General features: G+C 37.9%; 1 protein-coding gene across 4 annotated transcripts in view; it reads left to right on the top strand.

The window, feature by feature from the left end:
* The first annotated feature begins 6967 nt into the window (after positions 1 to 6967).
* ptprub (protein tyrosine phosphatase receptor type Ub) overlaps positions 6968 to 23119 on the top strand; it is a 167360-nt gene continuing 151208 nt past the window's right edge. For 2 of the 4 annotated variants that reach the window (XM_041234002.1, XM_041234001.1), the window contains exon 1: positions 6968 to 7193. In XM_041234002.1, the coding sequence (XP_041089936.1) occupies positions 7124 to 7193 (70 nt within the window). In that variant the 5' untranslated portion in view covers positions 6968 to 7123. The remainder of the gene's footprint in view (positions 7194 to 23119) is intronic. The other 2 variants (XM_041234005.1, XM_041234003.1) reach the window with 1 other exon arrangement.

Raw genomic sequence — 23119 nt, 5'->3', positions numbered from 1 at the left:
CATCTACAGCAGTGGTTCCCAAACTGGGGTGCAGAATGTATATAACAAATACATTACATTATAGCAAACTTTTTATTTTAAAAAGCTATATATGGTACTACACTTGGTTCTCTGTTGCCAGGCAGTGTGTTTCAGTGTTGCCCATGCTTGGTCATGAATTTCGTTTGAAGGCTTCCTTCCTGTCAGTAACCAACCAGCAGCTTCCCCTGTTGATTGACATGCCTTCAATCAGTAACATGCTTTGACCCAGAAGACACTGCTGTGGTGAATTGAACAAGGAAGTGCAAACAGATAGCCTGAGAACAAAGCATAGAAACTGAGAGCTTCCTTTAAGCTAAAGTAGTACCAGCTATCATGTTTTAAAGAGAAAATAAGATTGTGCTATAGCATGTGTTTTTTTTTTTTCAAATCTGCACATTTGAGACTATGTAGCGAATGGAAGTGCAAAACAGGTAGGATTTATTACAATATTTTGTTATATTGAACTACTTTAAGATGGCTGCTGGAAAGCCTGAACTGTTTAAAGAGTAATGTGGTGTGCAAGCCCAGGGATTGCTCAGATGCCTGTGTTTCCCGGACTGGCCACTAGAGGCCAGTGAAGCGCTAGTTTTTAGTCACATAGGAAATTCCCAGTAATTATTAGTTTATGAGAAACAAGTTTAGGATCTGTGATTAATTAAGTGAAGTATTTAAACCTGGAAAATGTGGGGTAGTTAGGTGGTGAAAAAAAAGCCTGTGTGGCATAAGGTTTTCTGTGTATATCATTCCCCACTGTAATGCATTTTCAGTTGTCTCTGTTTTTGGATATTTATATTTTTAAACCCAGACTTGTTTATATATAACAAGGTATGCTGTGCACTGGAAACCCCTGAGAGCCATGTTAGATGCAACAAGCCCTCTGGACTCAACAGCCTCACAGTAGCTTCAACTCCATTTTCTTTGTTCTTCTATCTTGCTGTCCTTTTGCATTTTTCTTATGCGTGGTTTCAATTGCGATCACTCAAATGCTGTGCCTTTCTATCTCTTCCATGTATGTTCAGGTGCTTCGACTCTGAGCTCAGCCGCTGCTCTTCCGTTCTTGCAACCTATCACAGGCATGTATAATGTAGGCCATTAACTGTGTATTAGCTAATGCCAGCACCACTGGAGCACTGCTGTGCAGTGCCAGCTAAACAAAAGGAATTGTGATCCAAACTGACAGCTCACTAGATGGCGCTGTCTCTCACTTTGACATCTATTAAATGACAGGCAACAGAGCTGTTGAGCAGCTCCTGAAATCTAGTGGATACAATTTAACACAAGTAGAAAATACTACATTAAGGCTAATGCTTGTAACCAGGAGGTCCCTGGTTCAAATCCTGGCTCACTCACTGTTGACGCTGAGCAAGCCACTTAACCTCCTTGTGCTCTGTCTTTCAGTCAAGACATTGTAAGTGATTCTGCAGCTGATGTGTATTTCACACAGCCTAGTCTCTGTAGGTCACCTTGGATAAAGGTGTCTGCTAAATAAACAAATAATTATTGTGCTGTAGAACTTTTAATTTCCAAAAGTTTCGTAACTTTGAAACATCTCTGAAAGTAAAACGGATAGCGTTGTCCTCTTGTCCATGTTGGTCCACACTTATTAGAGTTTCCCGTTTTTTCTTTGCCGTACAGAGGGAGTCTCTGGGGAAGGAGCAGCAGTTTTGCTGAACCTTCAGTTTTTTTTTTTTACTTGAAACTAAGCAATGGAAAGTAGCGGGGAAGTCAGTACTGAGCTGCTTAGTAAAATAGATTTAGGAACCTTAGAGAACAGCATTTGAAGAAGACTTTTCAGTGACTTAAACAATCGAGACCATTCCAGATATCATCTTGAACAAGGAGACTAATCAGGTTCCAGTACGGAACCCATGTTGATTCCATTTCACTACATTCAAAAGTTCCAACTAGTTTATCTATAAATAACACATTAGCAACTCTGAGTGGTTTACTTTTAAACATTGCACTTAGTCTCATTTCCAGTTGTTAGCAATAAATGTTATTTAAAGTTTCTAATTAATTTAACTTCACCCCCTTGCTTATCCATTGAAATGTAACCTCTACATCTACAGAAACATCCAAGTTAAATGAAAGCGACCAGACCCATCAGATTCTCCTTTTCTATATCAGTTACATTACTTTGAATATTTGTTTCTGAGTTCCGTCTGCGATTGGAAATTATTTCTCAAAAGTCCCCTTGTGGAGCAGTTACAAGGGAGAGAGATTGATGGAGCAGAAAGATTCCAATTTTCCATTAAAGCCACTGAGATGAAGCTGTGTCTGTTCACAAGAGAGCCCTGCTCTCCCAACTGGCAAATGACAATGCACACTCAATTTAGAAAATAATCTGCTTCTTTAATATATATAGAGCGAGCGAGGGGTACAGAAATGAGAAACACAGTTTGGGTGTGTTTTGTTCCTTATCCTTTCAACGCTCGAATGCAGTCCTCAGATGGTGATCTTGTCTCTTTAATTAAATCACTCCGTGTCCTGATTTTACTTGCTGTAATCTGAAACTAGGCCTCTCTGGCTGGGCTGCTGTGCAGAAAGCAAGACCTGTGTGGAGACTGACCATTTATTTGGCCTCCTGACTGTTGGTAATGAGTCTGGCCCCACCTGACACTTTGAAGCAAAATGGGATGCATAATTCTACAACGTTTTTTTTTTTTTGTGATCAATCTTTAATTTACTATGGAGACATATACAAATTTAATAAATCTTACCTATTATTCCATTAGCTGCGCATATGCAATGCTAAATAAACACATGGCAGCAAACATTTTCCTTTTATAAATCTGGTATTGCATTGTTAAAAAAAAGTGCTCACTTCCCACGCTCATAGTTTTTTTTATTTTTTATTATTTCAATCCTAAATTATAGGTGATGCCAATCTTTTGCCCATAGCTGTACGCTGAGTAAACGAATGTTACTGAAAGCATGCCAGTCAATAGGGGTTGCAGCTAGCTGGTTAATGACTGGAGAGAATCAGCTGTAGGGAGGGGGACAACTTCACCCTTATGGTGAAATTACCAAGACAGTACAAACAAACCTGAAGCACAGCTTGGAAACAGAGATTTTTCTTATCTAAAGTGGTGCATGAAAAAGGCACAGAGTCGGAGAGCTTCATTTTACCGAAAGTAGCACCAGAAATCATGTGTTAAAATTAAAATACTTGTCTGCTATAACAAAAGGGCTAAGAACGAGTATTTTCAGTATTTCTTAAAGATGAGCCTGTGCCTGCCTATAGCCCATGTTTCTAAGTCTTCTCCTTTTCTAATGCCTCCCTCATGATTGCTGGTTGATAACGGGGGAGGGCTGCGATATCACACATACACACAGGCTTGCTAGAGCCTGAGGCATTTTCTCTGGGTCCACTCGGTATAGTCCCCTGGTTTGAAAAGCTTTCAAGGCACGCAGGGTACAAAATAATCCAGGACCGTATGCTGTGAGTTCAGGATCCAAGGCCATGTTGCTTCAGGAAGAACAACAGGAGGCACACAGAGTCAGAACTTTAACATGATGATTCTTTTAACATTTAGCCTCCAGGGGTCAGTGTGTGCTATGCAGAAATCTCAGTAGTACTTCAATAATAGATAGAGTCATTTTGCAGCACATGTATATTATATTACAGGGATGTGACAGGAGATTTATTTTTTTTGCATTGGGTTTTCTTTTTAGTTGATTGTGATACATGTATAAAGAAATACATAATGTTGAACTAATTCAAGTTGATATAAAAAGGCATCATTTACCCATGTGGGGTCGTTTTAATGTCTGTTTAATTTTCAGAGATTAATCACAAGCTTGCAAGTTAACATCAGCATATTTATCATTTGTTATGTGTGAAGTGTCAGTAGAATTACTTGCATTGCCCATTACTGCCCCCTGCAGGGAGAGTAGAAGCTAGAGCAGCTGTAGGCTCCCTACCTGCCACTGAACACAGAGGCTTCAGCATTACTCAAAGTCTTTTTTTTTTTAGGTTTAAGGTGAATATTTCAAATGCTAGTAACTAGAAATCATTTTGTTTCATCTATGCATGTAATATTAATGGAAGTACATTGTGAAAGAAACTTATTTTTGGATATCCGTATCTGCCCTAATAAACTAACAAATCTGCCCTAACAAACTGGAAAGGTATTTATGCAGAGAGGAATGCACACTCCTGCATCCTTCGTGCCTTGTTTAAGTCCTCTGGCATTTAGACACAGGCGTTTTGTTTGGAATTCTGTGTGACTTACACCTTTAGCCCAAACTAGAACCTGTTTTTGGTCCACCCCCTGTCTAGTTTAAACCCTTTCCAGTCTCCCTCGGGGTTCTTGCTCTACTCCATGGCAGAACACCTGCTCCCTGTCACTAAGGTGTAAGCCATCTTGTAAAGCCCGCTTTTCCTCCAAAAGACGCTCCACTGATCTTTGAAAACTAAACAAGGACAATGAAGGGAGTCATTTTTATACTGTGCCCCATTAAATAAAACACATAAGCTTCAGTATTAGGGTTCTTAACTGCAGGATAATGCCATACAGATATTTTGGACACATTTGCCAATGCCATATACTATACACATATTAATATATGGGCCAGAATATATTATCACACATTATAAAATGGCAAGAATAGAGGGGGCAATTCCACTGGCTAACATTGGTCACCGTACCAGCACAGTTTGCAACACTGAGAATCACTCTGATTCACTTGCAAAAGCAATTCCATTTGGGAATATTGATATATCACAATATTAATTCTTCCCTGCCTTCTGCATATTAAATTATAATGATATGATTTTTTTTATTTTTTTATTTTTTTAAATACATTAAAAGGCTTCTGGACGAAGACACAATATTAACAATTCCTATAATCCGAATTCTTTTTAATTTGCCTTGTTTTAGTGCCCCGTCCAGGCAGCTGTGTCTTGGCCCAGCTTTCACAAACCCCCCAGATGTTGTCAGCATTTCTGCATTAGAGGTTATGGATGCTATTGGCCTGCATGGTGTCTGGTTGTTGAGAGAATGTTTTTAGCTAAGCTGTGTGTACAGTTGTTGTTTTGTGTTTACTAAAATATCTGAAAAATATGCCTATATTTGAAAGTAAAAGGAATGCCAGAGAAAGTGATGACGATATGTAGTTTGGCACTGAATCTTGCTTCCCTGTCTCTCTCTCTCTCTGCTTCTGAGTGTTCCTCTCAGCTGTTTTTCGTGCAAAAGAGCCATAGCAAAGTGACTGTTTGGTGGCCTTCTCTTATCAAAATAAAAGCTAGCAAGCTGCAGAAAGAGAACTGACTGGGATATGTGCTGGGGTAGGAGCTGCGTCAGTGAAATGAAAATGCAATAGTTTGGCTCTGCCTTGTTTGAAAATGGAGCAACACTATAATATTCTTCCCTAAAGGATATTTTGATATATGTATTATATATGTGTGCTTGTACAGTGGGTGTCATGAATTTTGCATCACCTCACAAGAAACTCAATAACTTGTAACATATTTTTTGTGTTTCAACTAAATATTCACATGTTTTATCATAAACTGGGCATTGAGAATATCCAGGTATTGTCTCCATGCCATAGCGGACAAGAATCAAGAGCAAGCCTGCCTGCCTGCCTGCCTGTCTGCCTGCCTATTATTTATTTATTCTTATTTATTAATTTGGCAGATGCCTTTATCCACGGCGACTTACAAGTGTTACTTGGCAATACAAGGTTACAACTAAAATACAGTATAGATTAAGCTGCAACTAGTTAGGATTAAAGCAATGTATATATACAATTTCATAATAGTAGAGCAATAGAGCAAGGGTAGTGCATAACAGTTCATCAGCTGAGGATCTAGTAACATGGTGCTGAGGTCAGGCAAGTCCAGTGCAGAGTAGTAGATGGAGAGATTATCTGTCTTACACTCTGTGTACCACCTGAAATAACCTTTTACTCTAGCCTTTATAATATCTAGTTATACAAGAGTAATTGAAGCGTTTACAACTAATCTTAATGTGACGTCACTTCCATCTGAAGGTCCAGTGGTACTCATTTAAAAACTTCTACTGAATTTGTCGTTATTGCTTCTGGCGTGGCTCAGCTTGTGTTTTTTTTTAATCAATATGTATTTCAAAAAATGTCATTATTAATTATATTTAAATATTTCATCTACGACTAGGAATTGATATGAGATTGCACATGTTCAAAATAATTGGGTCTGTTATCAGATGGGTTTAATCCACCCTGTCGTGTCTGCGATGTACTAATTTTAACAAATTCATTTAAGGTCTCGTATTATCATGTTTCAGAGCATCGCGTCAGTAAATTACAGGACTGCAACGTTTTTACAATACATCTGGCATTTCCTGCTGTTACTCCAGTAATCCACTAGAGGGGACTGTTTTCACACGTACTTTTGAAAACAACATCTTCAATTTATAACCAAATGCCTGAACAAGAAATCCTTTCAAGTATAGAGGTGTGTTTTATATATTATAAATTAAATTCTTTAACTAGGAAAAATCTCAAGAGACCCGGCCCAAAGCTACTGCATATTTTCTTAAAAACAGTACACAGTTAAAATTACGAAACAACGTACAGCAATTGTAAGTAAAAGCAGTTTATTGCTAGTTTTATACCGTTAAAAAAATAATATCAGAAAATGTTATTAATAATAATAATAATAATAAATAATAATAATAATAATAATAATATTAACAAACAATAAGTGTGGGAAAGGGCAATCCTTTTTTAATAATAATAATAATAATAATAATAATAATAATAATAATAATAATAATAATGCATGCGAGACAGCAAAACAAAACCCTAAATTTAAAAAATATATCAATGTATTTTTTTCAGCTTCCCAATTATCCGTTGGGAGGCACACTTCACACGTTTAAAACCTGCGTAGGGGGAAGAAGAACAAACAGCAAAAAAAAAAAAACCTCCCTATTTGAACTATATTTGTTTTATCCTGACGTCAGTTTTGTGCCTGACTCCGTGTTCCAGCCACTCTCTGGAGCGTTTTCAGTATCATTTCAGCAGGAAATCAGGAATCTATGGTCTTCAGTCCCGAACTCTGGTATAGACGCTGTCGCGGTCAGGACTGCCGCTGCTTCCAAACTGGACTACAGCAATGGAAACGAGGGTTTTGATCCTGCTGTTAACCTTACACATTTATACAGAAGGCAACGAAACGCCAACAGGTAAGAAGGCTTTTTGGCTGGCAAATTAAACAGAAGGGGCTTGGTATTCCAAGTTTTTGAAACGGTTAGTAGTGTTTTGTTTCGTCTGTTTTGGAATGTGTTAAACAAGGGGGAGTGTCTGCTATGTGTTTTGCTTTTTAAATAGAAGATAAAACGGGACATATATATTTTTTTTTTCCAAAGTTTCTTTTTTTCTTTTAAAAACTTTGGCTTGATTACACTTTGTGATGAGGAAAAACAGTCTGCCTTCTGGTGTTTGGCAACTTTAGTTATGATTTGAATGCGATACAGTCTGCCTTCTGGCGTTGTTAATAAGTAAAACCATTGTCAGGTTTTGTTGGGAAAGAATAGGATTCTTAGTCCTGCCATTGTATTTTACTGCCCTTTTACGAACCACGTTGTTTACTCGTTATGGATTTAAAGTTTTAAAGGGGCAGTGTCGGGTCAGCCAGGGTATTTTAAATAGGCAAAACGTTTAAAAACGAAATACATTTGAAACCTTTTTGCAAATTACGTTGCTATTTCTACCTGTTTAATTTGCATGGTTTTGTTTATTTACTCATGTATTTATTTATTTATAAAAAGGAAACTACTTTTTACGTTGTATAAATGGTAGAAGATGTCGTGTGACTAATATCACATACAAAAACAATCTGATAAACATACACACACACACACACACACACAATGCGTGTTTTTCCTGAAATGAGATTTCGTGGAAGTGGTAAGGATACGGGAATGTTAGGAGGAACTTTTAAAAGATGTTTAATGTTACGTGTTTATTGTTTTGTGGTGTTTTGAAGCCCCTGGAAATTATTATTATTATTTTTTTTTAACCTGCTCTATTAAAATACGGTCGGTGAAGTGGAATGATGCTGGTTTTACAGAACTATTTGACAGTTGTACTGTAATTATCAACATGGGGAGACATATAGTCCTACTGTGTAATGAAATGTCCGTCCTCTTTACAATATTTTGGTACGTGTAACTGATTAGTTTAAAATAAGCAGTCTCGTCTGAAACACACCCTAGTTCTGAAATTGTAAATACCCCAGGAACTGGACTGTGTAGCTTCTAATATTGTGAAAACAAAACAAAAAAATGTAACAACGTTTTCCAATCTCGGTTAATCTTCAATGTCCGTTAAGATTACTGCTGGAAACACACTCAAGTGGTCGCTTTGATTAGAATAGGTTTGTAATCTCTTTGAATGTAATGTGTTTACTGTTTTTGTGGTGTTTGGTAGCCCTCGGAAATTAGATTTTAAACCTGCTTTATTCAGTATATACACACAATCTATTTATTAAAAAAAAAAAAAAATAAACAGTAACAATTACAAATACATAATTCATTGTGAATTCAATTTTCGTTCGTTGCAGGTCCTGGTGTGAGGAGATGTGGGGTCAGTACTGTGGCAATGTGGGGATATCGCGGACCCGCTTCGTAGTATCTGAACTGTGCTGTTACTAGAGCGTTATATCGACGATTAAGAGGACTTGCTACGTGGGGTATTTCAGTACTGCAGTCATACCCCTGGTCACAGACTGGAAAACTGCAGCCAGATTATAAGCATTTATCCATAGCCTAATATGAAACACATTGCACGCCTACTCTTAAAGTACAATAGGATAATTAAATGTTTTCTGGTGATGGAGATTTCCCATCTACATCTTGATTTTGTATGCTTCATTTCATTTAAGAACAGCCCAGTCTTTTAATTTTCTGTTTCGCTTCCTGGGCAATAATAAAGGAATACACTGTATGCAATTCATAACCCTTCTGCTCAAATTATGCAGTGTTCCTATTTGCTAACGCGTAGAGATAACTATACTGTGACACCAGTCGTTATGGTAAACTGAGTTAAATACAGGACGACGGGGGGCACTGAAACTTAAGAGGGAGGCTACGTGCATTCCTGTCTGTCTGTTCTGCACTCGAGTTAAGCGCTTCCCCGGAACGCCTGCCTTCTTTCTGTTCGGTAAAGCCCGCTTTGTAAATCCTCAAACGTAACTGACTTTTGAAAAGGTAATTTGATTTTGGACACTGTCCATTTCCGCTTTGTTTTAGTATACACTGCATTGGTGGTGGCAGCCAATGTTTTTTTAAGCGCTGCTTAGTTTTGTTTTCAAATAATGAGTAATAAAAACAGAACCCCATTCGCGCTGAGCTAACAGGAATTCTGTGGGAGTGTTTTTTTTTTTTTTTTTTTTTTTGATAAGTTAACCTGTTTAGGCTCTGGGGCTTAGCTTTGAAATTGAACAGAGAGAGTAGCTTGTGCATTGTTTGCTGCTGCTGAAGTGCATGTGTTTAACTCAGGGCTTCTCAGACTCGGTCCTGGGGAACCCCTGTGGCTGCTGGTTTTCATTCCAACCGAGCCCTCAATTACTTAACTAGGCCCTCAATTGAACTAATAATTTGCTTAATTAGATCTTTTTACTTGTTTTCAGCTCTTGAACAGTTGCATATTTCAAGTTAGCTGTTTGATTAAAAAAAAAATTGTGTAAGGCCACAGGTACGCTTTAGCATATTTTATCTACTTGATTATACAAGTCTAAAAATAAGAACTGCTCCAATTATTACATTTGCCTGTAAAATGCTGACGCCTCCTCACAGTACTGATACAGGTTCCCTTCACCCCTCTTACTCATTATTCTAGACCAGGCATGCTGTAGTCACACTTTCATTAATTATGTCTTTAGGGTTTCTTACAGTAATTGTATTCTTTAATTTTTTGTATGAGTTATATACACATGTATATCTATTTCCATATATTAATAGGAGCAAAACAGTTAAATATTCTGCACGTCAAGTATGGAAGCTGCGAAGAAGTGATGGGTTGGCGCTCCCTGCCGACCTGCAGCACTACACCACTGCTACTCAGTGTTATTATCATAATCGGTGTCTGAGTGAGTGTTGTATTGTACATAATGTGAATACACATTATTTGATAGAACTGTACATTTAATAACGAAGTTGATAAAGTCTTACACCTGTTTATTTGTTTTGGCAGTTTTTCGGAACTAGCTACCAGTGCATCTAAGGTGCATCTAAACTGTCAAAGTCTTTAAAGCAAGCTACTTACACGACCTGCCTGGGCCTGTTTACTGCACGCAGTCGGAGTCTGCATGCTGTGCGTGGTTACGTAAGCATTAAGGCCTGACGAGGTGGGCGGTATTGGGCAATACCGGACCGCCCAGGGGGCGCAATGAGAGCCGTAGCCGACCTCAGACAGCCTGCTTCTTTTTGTGTTTGTTTCCTCACACTCTGTTTCTATCTGGTCTAGCTGCCTGTCCTCCTGTTGTTACAAATCATTTACTTAGTTTGTTCAGATTTTGTCTTCTGTGGCTGTATTTGTGAATCTTTTTCCTGTGGGCACCTTCTCGTCACGGTTTCTTCTGGGTGAAGTTCAAAACTGAAAGAATGTTGTAATTAATTATTTTTTTTTTCTGCTGGCAGTGGTGGTGGTTTCTTGAGCATGTGGTACATGGGTATCTGTCCAGGTGAAAAGGCGCTTATGCAGATAATTTATTTCCCGGTCGTGTATTGAAGGTTAATGTACCCTCTTTCCAAAGGTGCTAGCCAATGACGTGCCAGCAAATAAAAAGCCTGTGTCCTAAAATGTTATGCATAGTTACAATATGCTTAATGTGTATTTATTTTTACACAATATAACCATAACCTTATTTTTTTCTAATACAATTGTATACTTATGTGGTGCAAATATATTTACTCTAAGTACATTGTAACTATGCATAATAACACTGTTTTTGTGTAAGAGCACATGCATTTACTAAGTAGCTACTGTGCAAATAACCTGCAAGAAAATAAAATTTGTGCAGCATCTGGAACCCTTGACATGTGCTAGGTAATGCAAGCTGCATCTCCCTGTTGCATGTCAGTTTTAGTTGCCATGGGCAGATCATAACAGGCTGGTTGTTGGAACTCGGGTGGGAGGTACTTTCATGTCAAATGCAGCTCAAAGTATTTCACAAGGGACTGTTTATAAAGTGCCTACTCTGTGGGCCTTTGTGAAGAAAATACTTTGCAGCAAGTTAGAGGCAGATATTATTGAGGGCAAGTGTCTCAAGAACAATTTAAACCCCTCGCCGGCTCATGTAGCTGCTATCCAATGACATGTTGCACAAACAGGGAAACCTTGACAGTCATGGGACCAATGAAATGCGGCGTTGATATGGGGTGGCCTTACTAGGGAAGGTACATAGTTCTTCTATGCAAACTGTTGTTTTTATTACTTTGTTTTTAAAATCTAAATCTAATGTGTAAATGAGTCGCATCATGATGCATCCACATTTTCTAAGGGATAGGTTGTTTACAGCATGTAAATATAATCTTTATGTGATTGGAAATCCTGGCCTGTGATTGGTTGAAACCTCATCCTAGGAGGAAAAATAGATTGAACTGTTGCCCTGAACATCCGTACACCATCGGTCAATAGTCTTGGTCTGTCCTGTCACTGGTTCACATCACTGTCAGCCCTGCCTCTTTTCAAAAGAACGCCTTTCTCCCCTGCACTCTTCACAAGAGAAAATGGCTGTACACCGATTCTATGAGTTGATAGAAAATGAATTACAAAACATAGTACAAAAGAAAGATGCTGCAAACACTAAAACGGGGATTCAAACATCACTGTCACTATTTTCTCACTTTATGAAATTCAAACAAATTCAGCTCGACGATATAAACAAATGACAGGCAGGATATGAACTGGATAATGCAGCAGTCGGCAAACCAGACAGAGAAATTCTTTGCTAACTATGCAGTGTGAACTTATTCTGTTATTATTTTGCAAATTATTTGTTATTTATGCATTTACTTATGCTGCCTCACTTTTTTTCTTGACCGATTCATATATTAAATATGTACTGCAGACTCAACCGTAGTGGAAAATTAAACGCCCCTTGGGAAGACTATTGTTACCTTCAGGGTGCAGTGCCCTCAGCCTGTGGCTTCGCTCATTATAGCCCCCTGTCGGTAACAATAGTCTTCCCTCTGGTCAATAATTTTCCACTATAGTCCTCCTCTCCAGTCCATGTGCTTATTTATTTACTGGGGAGGAGGGCTACAGTGGAACATTTTTGTGGGTGTGAGAGAGAGAATTGTATGTACACAGTACTACTGTAAACCAAAAAACTGATTTATCAGTAAATAGCTCTGCAAACCTGAAGATCCAGTGTTCTATACACATACACCTGGGAGAAATAAATAGGGTTTTGTTCTTCAAGAATGTTTTCTTTCAACTCTGGATAGCAATTTTCAAGACTAATTTTAGTATTGATCTCTTTCTCCTGGGATCTCCGTGGCCCTCAATGACCCGATGCTTTTTACAAGAAAAATCCAATATGCTGGTTGTACAATAAAGGATAATTCTAAATATTTGATCAGATAGTACAACCCTCTGTCTCAGTGTCAAGATCAAGGAATGGGAATTGCAATATTTATAAATGTGTTTTTATAACGTGATGTTCAAAGAGCGTTCCCGGAGATGTGACTGCATGGTTTCCAATATATGTCTTTTTTAGGAATCAAAAGACCGTTGCCCTTGTAAATTGCATTTGAACCGAACTGAGGCAGCACACTTTTTTTTTTTTTTTTTTTTTTGTCGTTTTATTAATTTACAATAAAATAAGAAATTATTGCTGGAGAAATAAATCTTCACAGTTTTGAATATAAGTAAACACTCGAACTACATGAGAAAAGGATGAGGGTCTATAAGCTAGGAATTTTGTCATTTAAAGATTTTTTTAGGTAGTAATTTTTATTTCAGGATATTCAGAAACCATGTGCTATACAATTAAAAGGCACTGATCTTTCCTGGTGTCTAATCAATTTCTGTGCTGTATGTTAATTTAATTCCAATGGATTACACTCTAAAACTCTACCCTGAAATTAATGTAAATACAACAAGCAAAGCAAAAAAAGAACTTTCATTATATGGAATGCGGGGAAATGATAAAACTGCATGCCCCTCCAAGCACTAGCATTCTGGATAATTCGACATTGTTATTGGGCACGACCAAATCCTTATTGATCCCCTCTACAATCCTACCTATTCTGGAATCTGGCATGATTGAGTCCTGTCTATTTAACATTAATGTAAATCTGACTGTGTGGTCTGGCACATAGTCATGTGATGTTGCTGTTCATAGTTTGTAATAAAGTGTGTTGAGTAAATCAGAACACATCCCTTAGGAAACATTCATCTACAGCAGAATCCTTGCTTACTTTAGAAAGTAGCATTTCGAATGAATAGCTAGTGTAGCAGAACAGATCTACTCTATTTAATGTAATAGAGGATGTAATGTGCTCAATTAATTTGTCATGAATACCTTTCATTAAAAGCACAAGCTACGAAAGACACGCCTTTTAGTTTAGCTTGAATCCGTAACAGTAAACAAAAACAGAACAGCATCTATACAACGTCTTGATTTACTTTACCCATTGGAGTGAAACTGGCTTTCTTGTTCCAGCCCGGTTCGGTTTTTGTCACGAAAGGAAGAATCAAAAGATAACTAAATGGCATACATATCAGAGATCTGTGGAAGACGAGATACTTGAATGTCCATGTTTGCATCAGGCATACAGCTTGCGAGAGCCTAATGTAAGCTGGCCTCTGTGTCAACATGCAAATTGAAGAAATGTCATCATTGTGTTGTGTTGGCACTTAAACAATTAAGTCTGTTCACCTCAATTAACAGCCTGCTGTGTTTAGTTTGTAACAGGAACCGCTCGCTCACAATAACTATGCAGACACTGGCGGTATAGACTGCAGAGAGCATTGCTATTCCACTTTTATGTGCAAGCCATCATACTGATTCCTGCTGGAGCCTGCAAATAGGTGGAGTGGTAATGGATATTGCTGTTTACATACCAGAGAATTTCTGCTGTATTCCAGTCTGAATGTTTCTCTTCTTGGTATGCTAATATTAGTATCTAAAATACTGCCAGTTTTAATGTCTGGTCTATATCTGTGGAATTAGCATTTGTAATTGGTTACTAGTGTTATTTCAACTTAGACAGGTGCGTTTTTTCTATCCGAATGAAGCAGTCTTTGAAATGCATTAATTAGTTTTTGAAATGCATTAACAGTCCCAGCTAGTGAGTTTAATTAGTGATTTCACACTTAAATGACTTTGTGTCGCATTGGCTCGGAGTCTAGTGGTTCCCTAACTGAAAATATTTCATTTGAATTTTGTATTATGTGTTCTTATTGTGTTTTTTTTTTTTTTTTTTTTTTGTCAATTTTAAAGAGGTTTTCACTCCTGTGCTTCCCATACCGCAGAAGTATGCGCGATAGCTCTGTGTAAATAATTGCTGTTAGAACGTCACTTCAAAAAACTCGCATCGTGAAATAAGATTAAAAGAAATTCACTCATTACAGTGTATATTTCTTCATTGGTATTTTTTCTCTTCTGTTGTTTACTGGGAGGTTTAAAAGATTGTGAACTCACAGAACACCGTTTTTCTTTATCAATTGTTGCTTTTTCTATGACGCACGTGTTTTTAAGGAGTCTGTGACCACGTAAAGTGTAGCATTAAAAAAATACCTTTTTTTTTTTTTTTTTTTTTAAACCATACTTTTATATAGGAAACTGTAGGACCTACAAAAGTTCACTTATTAAAATTGTGTTTTTTAAAAAAAAAAAAATTATGGATCCCCACCAATATTTAATTAACCAGTTAGCTTGTCAGTTTTTAACAGTGGCAAGTACTGCTTCAGGAACCTCAAAACAAGAACCTGTGTCTGATAATAGAACAAAGACAAAACGTGTAAAAGCCCCTCCATTTAATTTGCAGTCTGAAGGAGTGAGGTGTGAAAATGATAAATGTGTTTCATCCCTTGCAGTGTCATTTACTATAAAACGTACTGCACATTTTTAAATGGCTTCATATTAAACTGTGCAAACAATATACCTGGAGGGTCTTTACAGACGTGTTTCCATAAATGTTACCCCACTTGCCTTTGTACAAATAAATTTAAAGTGTGTGTTTAAAGTGAATCACTGAATGTTGCCCAGGCTGTTATTGCTTTTGTTTATTGCACCCCCTGTAAGAAAAAAGATAAAATAAATATACTTCCCTGCGGATTGGAAACATTGTTTACGTTCTGTCTTTTGTTTGAGATGTGTTATTAAGGCAGAGGTAGGTCAGATTCTTTTAAAAGGAAATTCCACTCTTTTGAAGGAGCCAAAATAAATTTCAAGGCTGGCTGAATTATTAAACAGGAAAAGAGGCTTAAATGAACTGGGATCGTATCTGTCTAGTTGTGTGTTATTCATTTGAAATGTGCAGGAGGCTAGATTAACAGGCCATATTTTTTAAAGGGTTCACTTAAGTCTTTAACTCCTTTTATTTATTTATTTATTTTTTTAAAGTGAAAAACACCTATGAGTGATGGGGTCACTTTTAAAGAGTAATCCATTCCACTTGCAAGTCACATCAAAAGTTTCTGCAAGCTGTAAATTGCTTTTCAGGTACAGTTTAGATATTGTTTTAGATTTGGTCAGGCTGCAACCCGAAATGTTCTTTGAAGATCCAGCTGTTGAACCTACTCGTTCTTTCCTCCAATGCCATTTTCAAGCAAGATGATGTAAAAATTGTGTTCATGTAAGGTTGGACTTGCCTTGCTGAAGTGCTTTCTGATATCTGTGTTATGCATTAGCCACAGTCCTTTTTTATGTAACTAAAATGTTATTTCTTTACATAAAATGTAATGCATTACTACTTGGGAGTTCATTTGTAACCAAAATGGTACCAGATCTTATCATTAAGGACAAGGGATAGCATTTTTGTTTCTAGACCCAATGTACTGACCTTGATTTGCAGTAGCTTCCATATGTGCTTCAAGTTTCATTTGCTTGTTCGTTTCGTACCTTTTTGATAAGGTGGCTCAGTGTTCAGCGGGACAGTTTGGGACAGTTCAGGCTTTTCAACTCGCAACCCAGTGCATTGTGGTAAGCGTAGTCCTGCTTCTCTTAAAGGAAAGAATGGTACCTGAGACAGGTAAAACGTACCCGAATGCATTGGGCTGTGAGTTGAAAAGCCTGAACTGTCTCGCTGAAGACAGAGCCATATGGTCACCTATGCTGGTGTTGGTACCTGTATGACATCTCTTGCCAAGACGTGTTCAAACCTAAAGATTATGTTAAAACAATACCAGTGGCGGGCCGACTAACCTGATGAACAGGAGCATAAAGCACTAGTTTCTTGGTGTTTCGCCGTTTTGGTTATGAAAAAAAAGACATTTTCTTACAAGACGTGGATGTTGCATCCTAAAGTATATCAAAACGGAACACTTTTGTCATTCAATTCATCGAACAATGAAGCAGCTTTCTGACAAGCTGGTAACAGAAAGAAAGCTCTGTTTCCATGCCTTGCTTTTGGTTAATCTTACCCCCTTCAGCACCTTTGTGCTGGTTAACCAAGCAGCTCCTTCTCCTTATGACTAACGTATTTTGCTGACGGCAACATGCATTCACTCTGAAGACACTTCAAACGTGTTCTCTGTTCTAGTGTGGTACCAGATTTAGAAAATGCATGAGTTATAAAACATGCGTCATTCAACACCTTATATAAGCTACAAATGGGTTTTAACAATCTTGTGGGATGCTAAATGGTGCGGACCAACATGAAATAAAGAACTGCTCTATATAGCAAAGTATAGGCAAGCATTATGAAGCCCTGAGAGGTATGGTTAAGCACATTTAATAAAAAAATAAATAAATAAATCATGGCAAACTATGCTCAAATTTACAGTGGTGATATGGTAAAGGGGTAGCCTCAAAATTCTTCAAAAATAGGACATTGTATTTAAAAAATCAACAGTAGAGAAAGGGGGAGAAGCGAGAAGGCTTGTAAAAAGGTTAGAAATGGATTTTAAAATCTGTACCTTCCATTGACAGAAATCCGCCATAGTGTGCAGTGAAAGAATGCAGATCTTTTAGATAAACTACACAAAATTAATCAATCAAAGACCAGTCAATGAAGTCAAATCTTTATGTAGCCTTCAAGGAGCTGTTGGACAACTAGCATCCCTGTATTACCCTGCCTCTCAGGTAAGAGTGTGCTTTAGCGACAGCCGCAAGGTCCCCCTGGAGAAGCTGCTGTGCCTTTTTTCCAAGTAGTGGAGCAAATTTAATGGGAGCTGAAGCAGAACTATGCAAGCTAGATTCTTCCAGTGCAACGTGAAACCAAGGGTGACAGTGAGAAGGGCCTTCACTCATGGACCTTTCTTTCTGTAGTGCAGTAAAACGATACTGGTGATGACCTCCTGGCTGTGTCTTTAAATCAAAGGGACTTGCTGCTGAAGGAACAAGCTCTCTGGTACTGTGCTGCCATTAATATTGCAGAACTTTACAGATTTCAGACTTAGTTGTTTTAAGCAAACTGTTGCAACTGTTACTTTCTATGATGATTTATGCTGTGCCGTTGGCTGTAAAAACACTGTTTTAAAATTCACAAATTACACATTAAATATTACCTTGGTCTCAAACACTGCCAGCGCTCTCTGCTGTGGCATTGAGGCAATAAACGCTTGGATATTTTCCTTGTCCTGTTCACAATGCCAGACCCAAATCAACAGATTCGAAGCGTTCTAAAATTTGGGAATATCTTAAAATACACACTAAAAACTTCTGGAAATTTAAGTTTAAAGCAGTATTAATATGCAAACAAAACAATTCCCTAAATCTTGCCTGTTTTCCAAATCCATTAGCTGAGTAGCTCTGACACATGTTACAGCAAACCTTTTATATTAAATCTGGTGCATTAGGTGAAAGAAAGTTTTCAGTTTGCTTGCCTTGCCCTCCAGGAAATCTGTTAACTTGCACGTCCTAAAGTCGTTTCACCTCAGCAGTCTTACTGGCTGCAAAGCATTCCAGTCATTAGGAGAAGCAGCTGGTTGGTTTCTGATAGAAAATAAGGCCTTGAAGGGATGGGGGCAATTTCACTCTCCAGGTGATAAGGAATGCAGTCTGAAAGCATGGCTTGCAAACAGAGATATCTTTAACCTACCGGTGCACCAGATGCCATGCTGCTAAAACACAGCTCTCCTTCAAAACTACACATTTGAGACCTATATAGAGAATGGATGAACATGACATGGAAACATTTTGTTTGCTCCAATCACTTTAACTCAGGACATTATAATTGCTTTACTAGATCCTGATTTCCCATGTGCATTGAAAGACGTGTGCTTTGTATTAATTTTTATTTTTAAAAGGATGTAGCATAGCGAGCAGGTGGCAGGCACTGTAAATACTGTACAGATCCAGAGCTGAGAGGGATTAAAATGTACTTTGATTATTTCTTTCCCAGGTGTTTGCCTGTGACAGTTGGCAAAACCAAACAAAAAACTAAACTTTTTAAACTTTTTTTTTTTTTTTGTTTGGTTGTGTGGTAAAGAATTCTAACGTATGCTACTTGTACACGAATGGAGCATAAATGCATGCAACTGACATTTCCATGTGGATAATTCATTATTCCAAACACTTTATAGGCAGTTTTGAGATTTAAACTATTATTAATCAAATAAACATACGTTTTATTTTGCGTGACCCGTTTACGCCATATATACAAAATACTGAGCATCAAAAGAAACTTATCACTTCTGTTTGCGCATCAGAACAAACGTATCACTTATATTTGAGCATCAAAGGAAACTTATAACTTTATAGTTGGATAAAATGTGATTGAAAAATGACAAACTCTGTTTTAGAGCAGGTGCAGTGACTTTTTATTGTGCTGGTTAACAGTTGACATCACGAAGATGCTGCAAAATGATCTGTTGATCTTAGACGGGTGGTGTGACTCTTGGTCTCCCTGCTCGTGGCCTGTCATTGACAGAGTGTGTATGGTTACAGCATCTCGCCAGGTTTGAAATTGCTGCCTGCGAGCCACAGTACGCTGCCCTAGTCCAGCCTCCAACATGCCGATTGCACGAAGGCGCTGCTCTCTTGACAGATATGGCTGTTTTTTTTTTTCTGTGATTTTCTTTATTGCTTTTATTCAAGCTTGCAATTCAACAGCTGAAATCACTCCATATCCAGTGTCCAATCAACTGTCTCACTAATTAGGTGATTAAGTGCATGTGCTTCAGTCATAGTCACTCAAGCGAGTCATGGTCAAGGATGAATGATCTAGTGATTCAAAAGAAACCAAAAACATTTTGTCAATGTCCATTATTTATATACATTTTTTTTTAAATAAATGTTATAATAGTGATACGTTTCTTTTGATGCTCGGTGTGTGTGTGTGTGTGTGTGTGTGTGTGTGTGTGTGTGTATATGTGTATATGTATATATATATATATATATATATATATATATATAATTTTTTTATTTCTGCATGCCTGAGCTTTTATTAGGAATGTTTCCCTACAACGGAGGTGTTCTGTGGTTGAGAATTTCAAGTGTACAGCTATAGAAAAAAAAACTAAAAATCTCTATTCAGAGTTCTCTTTCCTAAGCAGTTCCCTCAGGCTTTGACACCTTTTCTCCAGCAGTCACAGAGACTCCTCAATGCAAGGGACCCACAAGAGGGACAGCTTCTGGTAAAGGCTCCCCACCCCGGGGAGATGTGTCAGAGCAGAGGGGGCTGCTTTGAAGGAGTAAATGTGAAATTGTTCTTGGTTATTACGGTAGTACAGGCACAGTTCATTCAGAAGAACCCTTCTTATCTACATGGAGAAACCTGAGGACGCTTCATTCATTGTTTATACCTGTATCACTGTGAAAGTATTGTGTAGTTTAAGCTTGTCAAAATGGCCACTTTTTAAAATTTGATTGAAGGAAATGTAGCAGGGGGAGGCTCTTAAACCACGTAAGAACCACTTTGCGCAAGGCAGGAGCTGTTCAATTTCCGTCTGTTATTTTACACCACTCCCCCAGCACAGAGCAGAGGAGAGGCTGTTCAGGTAGTAGACAAGTATGACGGTAACATACGTCCTCCACCATGGCTTTAAAATCAAAATCAGAGCCATTAGTATGGTGAAGAGCTCAATGACCCTGAGGTATGTAAACCTTGTGTACCGTATAGTGTATGAAATAGAAATTTAAATGTCATAATTTGATGAGATATATGCAAGCATGTAAGTGTGACATGCAGACGGACAGATGGAAGGACAGGCACGCGTCTTCATATAGCCCCAGAATCTGATGCTGTAAGTAACTTATGCTAAATAATGGCAATACCAAGTTGCGTGAAAATTGGATTAACGGTTCTTAAAAGTGTGACGTATGTACAGACGGACAGATGACTGTCTTCGCTATATTGGTTCCCACTATAGCATTTTGTCACATGCTGGGGGGGGCTTCTTAAAATCCTGAACAGGTGTCATATTGATTGAGGTGTTGAGGTTGATGTCTAAGTTTGTCAGGCAGTGGGACCGTCCTCCTCCTCCTCCTCCTCCTCCTCCTCCTTCACGCTGCTAATTTAATCATCACATCATGATAGCGGAGGTCACCCTGAGAAAGCAGATCCTCAAGATGGGGAGAGAGGCCGTCTGGCTGGAATGCATTTCAGAGTTCTCAGAAAGCAACAGAGGTCAACCTGAGAAAAATGATATTGAGTCCTGGGGAGATAAGGCCTATGTTTCTTGCAGAAAGTGGAAGGTTACATTTTGGCTGCTTGTGGAAATGGAAAACTATTTGGTATCAGGCCCCTGGCAGCTGAGCAGCTTGTAAACTTCTCAAGTATTAATAAAGGAGTTTTTTTTATATGTAAAGTCAGCAGTGAATTGCTCTGCTAATCTCCCGATTACATCTTTCTAAAAATGTAATGCTGTCGTTGCTATCTATAGTCTGTGCTTCTAATATGATTTTCATACAATGTAATCTTGCCAGTACATTAAAATAATTCTAATAAATCTTTTCTAATATGTATTGCCATCACCTGATATCTCACATTTTCTTATGTAGAAAGATGCAAAGAATATGTTAAACGTGTGTTTGATTTTCGATGGCAGTTTTTCATAGCATTTGTAAACAAAGCAAAGCAATCCTTTTTTTTTTTTTTTTCATCTGACACGTGAATTGTCTGGGAGTTTGAGTTCTTGCAGGAAAAACAATTTTTTAGACAATGGCACTTCCTGAGGGTATTTTTTTTAAATGTGTTTAATTTCTCCCCAAAATAAAATTAACTTACAACTAAAGTAAGTATTTTGGTATCAAATATGTATTGGCTTTTTTCTTGCTTTAACAGGGTAATTTATCTCAAGGTGTTGCTAGGAACCCCCCAATTTCTAAGGATAGTTTAACTTCCCATGCTGGTAAATGAGGAATGAAGAACTGTGAGTTAGGAAAGTCCAACTGTTGCAGAAAAAAGGGGCGTTTTAATATTGGTCCAGGTTTTTGCAAAGCCCCTTATATTCAGGTTTTTGGACACTAAATAAACCATTTTCTTATGACTATGTCAGAATTCAGAGAGAGTTAGTCAATCAGGTTTTTCAAAACCAGCAACAGCTATATCATGGCACATAGGGCAAACAATTTATACACATAAAACTTCATCTATACAGTATGCTGGTATAAGCAGTGGCTCATTTAAGATGATGATACTAGTTTTGTAGGGAATAAATGCAGAGTTTGATTATTGATAACTACAAACTTGGAAAGAATGATTGTGTTAAGTTATTTTTCATTGTGCAACCCCTCTCGTCCCCCAGCATCATCTTCTCTCTCAATATTCTTGTGGTATTCCTTCAATTATGCAGTCACCTTCAGGCTGCTTTTGTTCCCTTGCATTTCCAAAGGTTTAGATCAGGGGGCATTAATGTCTCCATATTTGTGGACCCAGCATAGTTCGGAATGATGACTGACAGAAATTAGTCTGGTGTTGTGTATTCCTATCAAATGCACGAGGCAAAAGCTGAACAGCAAGCATGTCAGTGACACCCACCTCCTGCCAAAAGCTGGTGGCCATGTCATATATCAACAGGAAAATGTCAATGAATACTTTTAGGAAAACTGTAAGTGGTGTTGAATACGTGGAAAAAATGTGGATGTGACTACAGGCAGAGAGACACCTCTGTTATCCACACACAATCCGATATTCCCATTAACTGCTAAAGATGTTAATACCAACTTTCTTCACAAACGGATAAGCGGTTCTGCAAAGGGTGACGTACTATAGGATGAAAAGGTATTGGAAGTATCATGTGAGAGTAAAATATATGGGTAATGTTAAATCAGTTTACTGGAGGTGGCTGGCATAAGTAGAACGTAGGTTTAAAATGACTGGAGAGATTAAGCATGTGCAGAATGCATGGGATGAAAGATGGTAAACAATTAACCACGGTCACCTTGTAAAAGAGGTTGGTTAATGGCTGGCTGCACTTGAATGGAGTGACAGCTAAAGGGCTCCATTCTATTGAGAATTAGAAAGATACAAAAACAGACTGTAGTCACGTATGTCCTGAGCCCATATGGTATAAATACTGGGCATGGAGGCGACTCAAACAGTAACGTTTAATGTAGAATGTGTTTGGAACTAATACAATTAACATGAGAAACAGTCTGGTCTCATCCTTGTAGCATAACAAAGTGGTTAATTCCTTAATTCATAAGCCTTACACTGGGAACTCTGTGCTAATCCTTTCAGTATGACGGTCCCCACTGAATCTCTGCTGTATAGTATAAAAAATAAAAGAACACTCAACATGGCCTTGGGTTTGTACTTCTGTATTTCTTGTATCTTCTGTTCTTCTTGTATGTCTTATTTCCGTACAAGATGCTGAAACTAATTAATTATAGTAGGATTGTAAGTTCCTTCTTGCTGAAGAGTTCAAAGTATGCATGTGCTCCATTCTGTGACAGTTATTGCTTTTTCTAGGTGATTCATTCTCCAGTCTTATTATTAGAGAGATTGGTGACTCATTTTTGTTTTGAGCTTATAATTATTTGCAGCTTGAT

The sequence above is a fragment of the Polyodon spathula genome, chromosome 32 (assembly GCF_017654505.1).
Source record: "Polyodon spathula isolate WHYD16114869_AA chromosome 32, ASM1765450v1, whole genome shotgun sequence".
NCBI lineage: Eukaryota > Metazoa > Chordata > Actinopteri > Acipenseriformes > Polyodontidae > Polyodon > Polyodon spathula.
Note: the sequence above shows the minus strand (reverse complement) of the source record. Positions and strands in the feature narration are given on the sequence as shown.